At 37.5% G+C, this 12,166-nt stretch overlaps 2 protein-coding genes across 2 annotated transcripts; one reads left to right on the top strand and one right to left on the bottom strand.

Moving 5' to 3' along the window:
- The first annotated feature begins 1,270 nt into the window (after positions 1-1,270).
- On the top strand, positions 1,271-6,054 carry LOC106410244 (indole-3-acetaldehyde oxidase). Its single transcript, XM_013850729.3, has 9 exons — positions 1,271-1,481; positions 1,560-3,328; positions 3,420-3,629; positions 3,716-3,934; positions 4,027-4,983; positions 5,075-5,170; positions 5,263-5,361; positions 5,465-5,654; positions 5,739-6,054. Exons 1-9 carry the CDS (start codon positions 1,349-1,351, stop codon positions 5,963-5,965), a joined length of 3,900 nt encoding a protein of 1,299 aa, XP_013706183.2. The 5' UTR covers positions 1,271-1,348; the 3' UTR covers positions 5,966-6,054.
- Positions 6,055-6,226: 172 nt separating this feature from the next.
- On the bottom strand, positions 6,227-7,483 carry LOC106410246 (protein FATTY ACID EXPORT 2, chloroplastic). Its single transcript, XM_048734846.1, has 3 exons — positions 6,992-7,483; positions 6,636-6,770; positions 6,227-6,541 (listed from the first exon to the last, which is right to left on the bottom strand). Exons 1-3 carry the CDS (start codon positions 7,374-7,376, stop codon positions 6,402-6,404), a joined length of 660 nt encoding a protein of 219 aa, XP_048590803.1. The 5' UTR covers positions 7,377-7,483; the 3' UTR covers positions 6,227-6,401.
- Between the last annotated feature and the right edge of the window lie 4,683 nt (positions 7,484-12,166).

The raw sequence follows: 12,166 nt of genomic DNA, 5'->3' as shown, positions 1-12,166 counted from the left end.
ACGGTTCATATTCATGGAGAGGCTTCCAGGTCCGTTTCTTAGCATCTGCTTTTTGACAATGACAGATCACATAAAACAGAGTTCCTTGAAGCTGTGAACACGGTAAGGTAATGTAGGTTCCGGTTTATCTTACCTTGGACCAGTGCAGAGTCTCTGGGTGGTCTTGAGCCGTGAATTGTGAATCAGAGTTACTTCTCTTGTTTCCTAAAAATCGATTGCTCATGATTGAGCCTGAAACCTCACTTCTTGGTCCAAGCAGTTGTCTCCCATCAAGATGATCCCCCCCCCCCCCCCCCCACTGCTGCCTTGTCTTTCAAATAATAGAAAGATAAAATCTAGATAAGCAACATGAAATTGCAGCAGTAGTAGTAGTAGCTAGAGAGAGGTAATAAAGAAGAACAAGTCATATAAAAAAGCATCACAAACTCATTTGTCAAATTCACTTCCAATGTCCCAACTAATCCATCAGAGACATTATGGTTGGACAGAGAAGGACATAAAGAGTGTTTCACTTCACACACCAGAGCTCAATCAACCCACATGCTAACACAAAAGAAAAAAAAAACAATGTTCATGTTTTATAAAATAAACAAAACAATGTACACTCATGTCTTGTTCCACTTGTAGATGTTCTAATTTTCTATTTAGGAGATCTAATGGACGAAAAGTTTCCAACTATAGAAACTAATTCACATGATCTTCTTCTACACATTAAAATCATAGTGAATCGAAGCTCGATGAAATAATCGAACAAGAGCTTATCTTGTTCTTTTTGGAAGTGGTCAGCCATGGAAGTGGAAGCTAAAGTTTCAGTCTTGGAAATGGATGCTAAAGTTTCAGTCTTGGATCCTAGGAAGTCATGGAACAAGAGCTTATCTTGTTCTTTTTAGCAGATGTGAGAATCCACATACAGTTTTCGCACTATTAAGTATCAAATTAATTTCTCTTGCTAAAGGTGTTCATTTGTGGCCATTTTGATTTTTTTATTATCAAGGAATAAAAGACCTAAAAATGATCAAAATAAATAACCAATCATAATTTAGACTTTGTGGTGGGAAAGCATCTATATTTGCAACGTGATAATATTTTTTTCTGTTAAAGATTTGTATATATATATATATATAGATTGTTTCTTTTAGTGGGCATCTCCTATGGTTACCATTTGGAAACGTAACACAAGTGTAGGAAAATAAAATATAAGAAAAGTCAATTTAGTCGGTAATATATATATATCACTTTTATACGTGGACAAAGCAGTAGTCAGAATAATATATACTAGTACGCACTTGAAGTGATAGAGAGATAAGAAAGAGAGAGAGAGAGAGAGAGAGAGAGAGAGAGAGAGAGAATGAGCTTGGTTTTCGCCATTAATGGACAAAGGTTCGAGCTTGAACTCTCGTCCGTGGACCCTTCAACAACTCTGTTAGAGTTCCTCCGCTACCAGACTCCTTTCAAGAGCGTCAAGCTCAGCTGCGGCGAAGGTGAGTGATTATTATTATTATTTCATTACCCTTTGTCTTCTTTCTTTGGTTACAGTTCTTAATATTGTCTTGGTTTAGGAGGATGTGGTGCTTGTGTTGTTCTCCTCTCCAAATACGATCCTATTCTCAAAAGCGTGGAAGACTTCACAGTCAGCTCTTGCCTCACACTCCTCTGCAGCGTAAACCATTGCAGCATCACAACATCAGAAGGACTTGGAAACAGCAGAGACGGTTTCCATTCCATTCACAATCGGTTCTCCGGTTTTCACGCCTCTCAGTGTGGTTTCTGCACACCGGGAATGTCTGTTTCTCTCTTCTCTGCTCTCTTAGACTCTAAATCTTCTGCCTCTGAGTTTACAGCTGTTGAAGCAGAGAAAGCTGTCTCCGGGAACTTGTGTCGGTGTACCGGATACCGTCCAATCATTGATGCTTGCAAGAGCTTTGCTTCTGATGTAGACATTGAGGATCTTGGCTTCAACTCTTTCTGTAAGAAAACTAGCTTGCCTCGCTTTGATAGTGAGAAGCGTGTCTGTACGTTTCCAGAGTTTCTCAAGGATGGTGAGATTAAGTGTATTGATTCTGGAACGCTTAAATGGTGTAGCCCGGAGAGTGTTGAGGAGCTTCAAATTATAGTGGGAGCTTGTAAGGCTAACAGTGATGTAGTTTCTATGAAGCTAGTTGCTGGTAATACTAGCACAGGATACTACAAGGATGAAAAGGAGGGGAGTTACGATAAATACGTGGACCTTACTCGAATAGCCGAGATGAGAGAGATAAGAGAAAGTCACAATGGGGTTGAGATAGGAGCTGTGGCAACAATATCTAAAGTGATTGCTGCTCTAAAAGAGATTCACATGTTTGGGAAGCTCGCTGCTCATATGGAGAAGATCGCTGCCAGGTTTATCAGGAACTTTGCCAGCATTGGAGGAAACCTTGTAATGGCTCAGAGGAAAAACTTTCCTTCTGACATTGCCACTATACTTGTTGCAGCTGGGGCATCGGTTAACACTATGAGCTTGTCGAGAGGACTGGAGAAGGTAACACTTGAACAGTTTCTCCAGGGACCTCCTCTTGATGCTTATGATCTGGTTTTGAGTATCGAAATACCGTTTTGGCATCATGAAGGAAACTCTGGAGATGTGGTCTTTGAAACCTACAGAGCAGCACCTCGTCCGCTGGGAAGCGCTCTGGCTTACTTGAATGCTGCTTTCCTAGCTCAAGTGAATTTGGATACAAAGGAGATTATTAACTGTCGGCTGGCCTTTGGAGCTTACGGGACCAAACACGCCATTAGGTGTAAGGAAGTTGAGGAGTTTCTCTCTGGGAAAGTAGTTACTGACAATGTTCTCTATGAAGCTATTACCTTACTTGGCAAGATCGTTAAGCCACAAGAGGGTACAAGCAATCCTGCTTATAGATCAAGCTTAGCTCAAGGCTTTCTTTTCAACTTCTTTCACTCCTTAGAGAAACCTGGGCACCACTTGGATCAGCCAATGCTGTCTTCTTCACAACATGTTCCAATAGACAAAGAATTTTATCCGGTTGGTGATCCTGCTACTAAATCTGGAGCATCACTTCAAGCTTCTGGGGAGGCTGTTTATGTGGATGACATTCCAGCGCCCACAAACTGCCTCTATGGAGCTTTCATCTACAGCACAAAGCCATCGGCTAAGTTGAAAGGTATTCGTTTCAAGGATAACTCGGTACCTGATGGAGTGGTTGCCGTCATTTCTTGCGAGGATGTTCCTAAAAGTGGAAAGAATGTGGGTTTTAAGTTTGCGTCTTTCACTGAGCCCTTATTTGCAGATGAGTTAACCCTTCATGTTGGCCAATGCATCGCACTCGTGGTAAGTCTTGTGTCAACAATGAGTTTTTTTAAGTTATGTTCCATTCCATCACACTAGCAAACACACATAATATATATTTTTTCTTTTGCAGGTTGCGGATACGCAGAGGCATGCAGATACTGCAGCTAATCTTGCAGTAGTTGATTACGAAACAGAGGATATGGAACCACCAATCTTGTCTGTGGAAGAGGCTGTTAAGAAATCTAGCATGTTTGAGATTTATCCTTTCTTATATCCACAACAAGTTGGAGACACCTTAAAAGGAATGTCCGAAGCTGATCATCAAATTCTCAGCTCCCAAGTATGTATTGTGATTCTAGTCTCTCTCTCTCTCCTTCACATTTTTTTTGTAAAATAAAAAAGAAAAAATACTTTGATATGAAACAGATAAGACTTGGGTCGCAATACTTCTTCTACATGGAGACGCAAACAGCTCTTGCAGTGCCAGATGAAGACAACTCCATTGTAGTCTATAGTTCATGTCAGATCCCTCAGTACGTACACTCCACGGTCGCTACTTGCCTAGGCATCCCTGAAAACAAGGTCCGCGTCATAGCCAGACGTGTCGGTGGAGGCTTTGGAGGAAAAGCTGTCAAAGCAATGCCGGTAAGTTTTTTGTTTTTTTGTTTTTAATTAAATGTCTTCTTTTCACTCACTTTCTACGCAAGAAACGTCAAAAAGCTTTTCCATCGTCTCAGGTTGCAGCAGCGTGCGCTGTTGCTGCTAATAAACTGCAGCGTCCTGTGCGGACATATGTAAACCGTAAGACCGATATGATCATGACTGGTGGGAGGCATCCAATGAAGATAACCTACAGCGTTGGATTCAAATCCACAGGGAAGATCACAGCTTTGAAGCTAGAAATACTAATTGATGCAGGAGCAACTCTTGGTCTTAGCATATTGATGCCATCGAATATCATTGGGGCGTTGAAGAAGTACAATTGGGGAGCCATATCTTTTGACATCAAACTTTGCAAAACGAACCTGGTAAGTAAAGCAATCATGAGAGCACCAGGGGATGTTCAGGGTACCTATATCGCCGAAGCCATTATAGAAAATGTAGCTTCTAGCCTCTCCTTGGAGGCTGATACCATAAGAAATATTAATCTCCATACATATGAGAGCTTAGCTCTCTTCTACAAGGATGCTGCTGGTGAGCCACATGAGTATACTTTGTCTTCCATGTGGGATAAGCTGGGTGTATCTTCCAACTTTGAAGAGCGGGTTTCGATTGTCCGAATGTTCAACGAGTTTAACATATGGAGAAAACGAGGGATATCTCGAGTTCCAATCATTTATCCGGTTTCCATGTTTGCAACTCCAGGGAGAGTAAGCGTTTTGAGCGATGGAACAATAGTCGTTGAGGTTGGTGGGATCGAGCTAGGACAAGGTTTATGGACAAAGGTGAAGCAAATGACTAGCTATGCTCTTGGTTTGCTCAAATGTGGTGCAACTGAAGAGCTACTGGATAAGATAAGAGTTGTACAATCAGATACATTGAGTATGGTCCAAGGAAACTTTACAGGAGGTAGCACAACATCTGAGGGAAGCTGCGCAGCTGTTCGTCTCTGCTGCGAAACCTTAGTCAAGAGATTGAAACCTCTAATGGAGAAATCGGATGGTCCCATCAGCTGGAACAAGTTGATTTCTCAGGTTTCTCTTCTTTTTTTCTTTAAAGACTCACTGACTGCTTCTTGATTTTTTTTCTCTCTCATTAATTCTTGATTCTTATGTATAAACGCAGGCATATGCTCAGTCAGTGAACTTATCAGCTAGTGACTTGTATACTCCAGAAGAAAAACCCACAAAGTACCTGAACTATGGTGTTGCAGTTAGCGAGGTAAGCTTCTCTCTTTAGTATTCTCCTCCCAATTTATCTTCTGAATTTGGAATATAGAAATCGAGTAACTTTTGGTATATCAATCAATATAGGTTGAGGTAGACCTTTTGACCGGACATACCACGGTTCTACAGACAGATATCTTATATGACTCCGGAAAAAGCCTCAATCCGGCTGTCGATTTAGGACAGGTAAATAATAATAATAGAGAGCACACACACAAACACACATTTATTCTTCTTCACTTACAGTACAGTTGTGTGATGGTATTATTTTTTTTTATTCGGTCTTCAGATTGAAGGAGCTTTTGTGCAAGGACTTGGTTTTTTCATGCTTGAAGAGTACATAACCGATTCAGAAGGACTCCTTGTGACAGACAGCACATGGACATACAAGATACCGACTGTAGACACCATCCCAAGACAGTTCAACGTTGAGATGATGAATAGTGGACGCCATGAAAAGCGTGTACTCTCTTCTAAAGGTCCGTAGTTTTTACACACGAAAAAAACATTTGAAGATCTTGGAATTAACTTTTCAGTAATTTTGTTTTTGTATGTAAATACAGCTTCAGGAGAGCCTCCTTTGCTACTGGCAGCTTCGGTGCACTGCGCTACAAGAGAGGCGATTAAAGAAGCGCGGAAACAGCTAAGGATGTGGAAGGGTGAGGATGGTCCGAGTTTAATGTTTCAGTTGCCAGTTCCAGCTTCAATGCCCGTTGTCAAGGAGCTTTGTGGTCTAGACATAGTTGAGAGCTATTTGGAATGGAAATCCCTAGTTAACTCGAGTTTATGAGTTAAACAGAAAATTTTATATGTTTCTAAGTTTAAGACGGATATAATTATCTTATACTTGCTTAATAATACATGTGTTATTAATTCAAATATCAGTTATTGTCATGCTTTCAAAGAACGTCTATGATCACAAAGACGCAACAATTTGTAAAGTTCTTGTCTGTTGTATAGCAAAATGGGACATCAATCGAGAAATCGATTTAATTCTTGTCAGGATCATCAACCTATGAGTTAGGATTCTGGCCACTAAATCCATCAGAAATAAGAAAGTTAAACATTGGGTAGTTTTCTTATTTCTGGTACGGTTCAAACAAAACAAATACAAAGCTGCGTACTTTTACATAAGTAAACAAACAGAAAAAAAAAACAGAGTCCAATTTAAACCCGAGAAAACGTTTAGACACAACTGCAAAGCTAAGTGATGGTGCGGCTGCTGCTTAGTGAAGGCTGCGCATGATGCCATGTATGTATCCTCCGGTCATAATGAAAGACATGAAGGACACGACTCCAGCCGGAAATATCTTCTTGGAACCCATGTACCGAGTTCCCATCACCCACGTTAATGCACCCGCCATCACTTTTAACAAAACAAGTTCAGGCGTTATGAGAGAGTATTAGTTTCATTCACGGAGAAAAATAGCAAGCTACTGGAAACCTCTTTCTTTCCTTACCCACACCAATGGTTGAAGCAAGAACAGGTTTAGTTGGGAGCTCACGGAAGACAAAGAGCAGAACAGCAGCTGAAAGTCCACCCGCAAGCAGCGATTTCTGGCTACCGCTCTTCAGATAACCCATCAGCCCACCAACTGCATCAAGTTTCAGACATATTGAAGCCATAAGCTACAGTTTAACAGATTGAATACTTTTCAATAAGTCAAGTTCATTGTTTAGATATGCATACACAGATAGACACTAGACTTACAAAACTCATATAGTTAAAATCATAAGCCAATTCAAAACAGAACCTCTAAAGCATCAACTTGAGCTGACTCCAATTAAGTCTAAAACCCTAAAAAGCGAATCTGACCTCCAACAAGGAAAGCGTAACCAAGAGTCAACTTCTGCGACATAGACAAAGGCAAAGGCGTCTCCTCCTCCCCGCCGGCTTCTCCTTCGTCATTATCATCGCCGCCTCCCCCACCCCCGCCGAACTTGTCCCCTCCGATTCCACCACCTCCTCCTCCGCCGATCACAGGTTCGACTTCAACAGCTTTGGCTCCCGAATCGACGCAGTTAACAGTAATAGAAGTGATCAACCTTTGGTGAGCAGATTTGAACGCTAAAGGATGAAAACCTTTGGAACTAGTGAAGGCGAGACTTCGGATCGGTGAAGCAGAAGGGGTATTGAACGAGAGGATCCCTCTGGGTCTGAGAGAAGACTGTGCCGACGAACTCAAAAGCAACTCCGCCATTTTCTTCGTTTAACAACTAATTTGTCAAAGAGAATGGTGGGTGGCTACGGAAGAACATATACACGTTTTGGGCAGTCTCTCGTCTATCTGCTTAAACAATTTCCTCAGCCTCTTACATTTGGGCTCACAATTATGGGCCTTTAAGGTAAGCTGCACACAATTCTATTCTTGCATCACCACGTCTAGGTCTTAGCTTAACATCTGCCAATAAAATCGGAACATTCATAAAAAATAACTTTGGCTTCATATGTTTAGTACATATGTGTTATTTTCTAAGTGTCATCACCACATGCATTCTCACTTTATTTTTTTAAAAGCCCTTCCTCAACTAGACTAATTACAAACAAATGCCACTGGTCATTACATTATAGTATAAGATTTTCGATCAACATTAAATTACATTCGGATTAAAAAAAAAGAATATTTAAATAAGGCAACATATTATTACCATTCAAAAAGAGACTTTATTGTTTGTTCAAAAACTTGGAATTGGTTCATTTAAATAAGGCAATAAAATATACGTGTGTTTATAATCATTTACGCTTGAGTAAATAATTGGTTCTTTAAATTTCTTTATAATCTGTTCTTTACGGTTTGAATTAGTTCTTTTAGCTTGATATGTCGATTTGTATGAAAATATCATAACCAGTATTGCAGTTCATATCTAACCCTGCAACAAGTTAACCATGTTTATCATAATGTTTTGAAAAACTAATATGAGCTTCAAATCGTTTTATGATCTTTTAGATTCAAGTCAACGAAAATCCTTTTTTTATTCCCAAAACTTAATGCTTCAAATTTTAAAAGAAACACAATTGACTTGATCACGGGATCGAATACATTATAGAAAAACAAAATGAGAATGTTAACGTATTCAAGGAAACAAAATTCTTAGAATTGAAATACTTACATTAATCGATCGGAGAATATTTGTGAAATTAAGTTTGCGTGACCAGAACTTCATTTTATTACCTATTTGACGTCAATAATAAGGCCGACTTAAGAAGGCTACAAATATCACATGTAAATATTTGTGAAATTAAGTTTGCGTGACCAGAACTTCATCCTTCATAATAAGGCTGACTTAAGAAGGATACTAACATTGATCGGTTTTCCAAAATTGTCTTCGACCCCACTGGTATTCCAGAAATTGATGCTTTACGATTGAGGTAATACATGCATTCACATATTTTGTTAAATAATATTTTTAATTTCTCAAGATGATCTCTTTGCTATTGCTCATAATAGGATTGCAAACGAAGACTTTTGAAGACAGTATTGACAACAGTTATTTTGTCTCTATTTTTCATTTTCTTTTATTTTCTGATACATTGTTCCTTTTATATTTTATTAGACAATTGCTTATGTTTCATTTAATATTATATTTATAATTTACCTTTATGCAAAAAAATATACAATTTAATTTTAAAGTCCATCGCATATAAATTTATATTACATACTAAAATTCTTAGCTATAACCCGTACTTTTTTACATATATTTTTTTTACTATGACTTTAAATTTTATTATGTCTACATATTAAAAGTTATAATACTTTTAAATCTACTCGCCCTGCGCAGGGTACGGGTTATCACCTAGTTCATGTATTAATTGAGAATCACAGGGCGGGAATAATTACTTTGCATTTATATTTTTGTAAAATTTGGTGCAACTTGATTTGTAAAAGATCAGTTTTCATTTTGTCACCAGATTGTTCCATATAACTATTTTATTTATTTGGGAGTTATGTGTGATGTAATGAACCGTGATATTTAGAATTTATTTTGAAAGTGTATTTAGCTTTTGATGCAAGTTGGAGAACAAATGATTTATGATTTTTATTTTGGTGTGTTTTTTTGTACATAGTCTTTGTGAAGATGTATTGCTATATTTTCAGTTCGTAAGTGATGGAGGAGATTTTCTCAAAAAAAAAAGGAAGTGATGAAGGAGTTGTTCAAAGCACTTAAGTAAAAATGTGGAACATATGAAAATTTATGTTGGTTGCTTGATCCATAAATTTGAAACTGTTGCCAATATGTGCATTGAAGTGATGGTTTAAGTGTAGAAGAAACCAACATGTTCCGTGGATTTGGTGTGAAGTTTGAATTCATATTATCTTTATTCTATAGTTGATTCTTCTTTTCTTCTATTTTTCTTCTACATAACATTAAAACACCAAACTTATTGAGGTTGTAAAGGCCATAAGGGTTTTTGTAATGGAAAATTGCATAATCCTTTCTATGTATTGTTCCTTTGCATTGTCAACCACTTGCCACCGTTGACCATTTTTCATTACATTGTAGTACATACTTCTTGTTTAAGGTGGATCTTTTGAGAATAATATGAATTAGGTTTATGTAGAATGTGGTTTCAGTGGCAGCTTTAGTTTCAATGTCGGTTACTTTCAACAGAGCTCCAGCGGTTGGGGTTTGGAAACTCCTTGCATGTCTCATCTCAGTAGTATGTACTATTGATTATATAGTGGAACAAATAATGAAAGTTGTAATAGAAAAAAAAAATGAATGTTAATGTTATTTTGATTTAAAAATGAACTAAATCTTTAAACATGTTAATATTATTTCGTTTATTTGCTTACACGTTTTTAGGGTGATTGAACTCTAGTTTTGCATAAAGATACATTATGAATGTTAGAAAGAAAGAAATCATAATTTTTAATTATGTTCTTTTTGCATAAACACGATAATAATGATTGACTTGCCTTTTTTTCTTGTTAATGATGATGCTTGGTGGTCTATCCATTGTATAAACATAACCATTTTTAAAAAATATATATTGAAAGAACAAACTTAATTCGTTAAATAACGCTATTTCATTTATATATATTAACATAAAAGCAAGTGATAAAATTAAAAAGTGAAAATCTTACGCGCCAACAAATTGTTTTCTCCACTTTTTAATTGATCTATTTTCTTACACCAAAATTGTATGGCTGGCTATCCTCTGTTATAAGAAAAAAGAAAAGAAATCAAATATGAATATCATATTACATCATCGGATCTTTTTGTTGATAACTTTAAATAGTCAACAGTCTCGTACCAATTAATTCGTTTATTCCAAAGTGTTTCTTAAAAGAATACGCTTATACAACCTTAATAATGATTTAACATACTAACTGTATCGTTTTAGTGACCTCGCACCAACACATAAACTACATTTATTCTATAATACTTTGTATCTTTTGCTGAAAAAGGTTGGACCTTTGAGTTTTGTATGTCATATTGAACAAAATGGGACATAAGAATTGTCAACAGAAGATAAAATAAAAAGCAAGTCTATGGATTCAAAATACTTTTGTGTACGTGACATCTCAAACTGAAGTTGACTCCTTTCTTCCACGTTTTTTCAAAATCATTCAGCTTTTCCTCACAAGTCTCAGTTTCGTTCTACACTTAACCAAGGGCACAAAAAGAGAAAGAGAAGCTAAATCAGAGAGTCTTATTCTCATATCTCAAATCAGTTTCAGCTTCTGTGTCTGCAGCACCAGTATCAACAACAACAACAGCTACGAATTATTATAAAGTGCGTTAGTGTTGGCGATGGAGCTGTGGGCAAAACTTTTCTTCTTATCTCCTACACCAGCAATTCTTTTCCCACTGTATCCATCTCTCTTGGACTGTCTTTTACTGGCTTTTGTAAGGAGGTTGTGTGAGTGATGAAATTCTTGGTATAGACATGACTATTTATAGAATCAAATTAGTGAAAGTCGAAAGAGCAAGAGTTGGAAAATTATTGTCACGTAATGGGAGGTGGGTCTTGGATCGTAAATGTAAAACTAAGTTACAAAGAAGGATTGATGAGTGGCCAGTTTCCTAAGTTTGTGGTTGCTAGGGTAAGCGAAGAGACAGAGTTGGTTTCAAAAAGATTCCTCAGTCAAACGACACTATCCATAAAGAACCACTGCTTGCAAATACATTGAACGGTCGAGGTTGAGCTTGCTGACGTGTCGCAGTTTGCCCACTCTTACCTGATGATGTGGCTCAAGGAGGAGAGAGATTAGTCTACTTTATTGTATAAGATTTAAAAAAATAGTAAATTTATATTATGTAATATTTACAACTGAACTTTGCTCATGTGTCACTTTATTACATTTCAATTTTGCTGAGGTCACATCATTAGAATTGATTTCAAAATATGTTAGTCCAATTTAATTTCTCTAGGATACAACATACAATTAAGGATCCATTATAGACTAAACATACGACTAACCTATATTATAATGTTTTCCGCTTTTGTTTAGCCGGTGTATTATATAACTGAAATGGTACATTGATAATTTAAACGATATTTCTTGTAACTTCATCACTTCAAACCGAAATCACTGGTTGAACCATCTATATATGTTTTGAATAAGATCGAATACAATGAGTTGAATTAGATCGAGTGATACAAATGAGATCCGTAAAGAAAGAGTCTAAGATTGGGATGAAAACAAGGTCGATGTAAGTGTGTAGCTCTCTTTAGGATTTTCAACGTGTCCTTCTTCATGTTCGTTCTTCATTCCTTATAGTGAGTCGACCTCGTGACTTTTGTAACTGCTCTGCGATCTCCGTTTCTTGTTCCGCGATCTCCGAGACTTCGATGGCTTCGCTTTTGAGCTCGGTTACTTGCTATGGGTTTCAGTTCCTTACAGTCCATACCTTTGATTGCAGCCCATTAATGTATTGACTGTAATTGGGTCCAATACGTATCACTTCCACTGGATATGTTTTGAAACCAAGACTACAAGGTCTGATGAGAAGATGGTTTGAAGCAAATACTCTTTAATTTTTT

This window comes from Brassica napus, chromosome A6 (genome assembly GCF_020379485.1).
Source record: "Brassica napus cultivar Da-Ae chromosome A6, Da-Ae, whole genome shotgun sequence".
Taxonomy (NCBI): domain Eukaryota; kingdom Viridiplantae; phylum Streptophyta; class Magnoliopsida; order Brassicales; family Brassicaceae; genus Brassica; species Brassica napus.
The sequence above is the reverse complement of the archived record's forward strand: the minus strand, read 5'-3'. Positions and strand labels throughout refer to the sequence as shown.

Coding starts and splice junctions, on each gene's coding strand:
- LOC106410246 (XM_048734846.1), bottom strand. CDS start 7,376: ATGGCGGAGTTGCTTTTGAGTTCGTCGGCACAGTCTTCTCTCAGACCC. Junction 6,771..6,991: donor TTACGCTTTCCTTGTTGGAG/GTCAGATTCGCT, acceptor AACTTGATGCAG/TTGGTGGGCTGATGGGTTAT. Junction 6,542..6,635: donor TGCTTCAACCATTGGTGTGG/GTAAGGAAAGAA, acceptor TTTTGTTAAAAG/TGATGGCGGGTGCATTAACG.
- LOC106410244 (XM_013850729.3), top strand. CDS start 1,349: ATGAGCTTGGTTTTCGCCATTAATGGACAAAGGTTCGAGCTTGAACTC. Junction 1,482..1,559: donor CAAGCTCAGCTGCGGCGAAG/GTGAGTGATTAT, acceptor GTCTTGGTTTAG/GAGGATGTGGTGCTTGTGTT. Junction 5,362..5,464: donor CGGCTGTCGATTTAGGACAG/GTAAATAATAAT, acceptor TTCGGTCTTCAG/ATTGAAGGAGCTTTTGTGCA.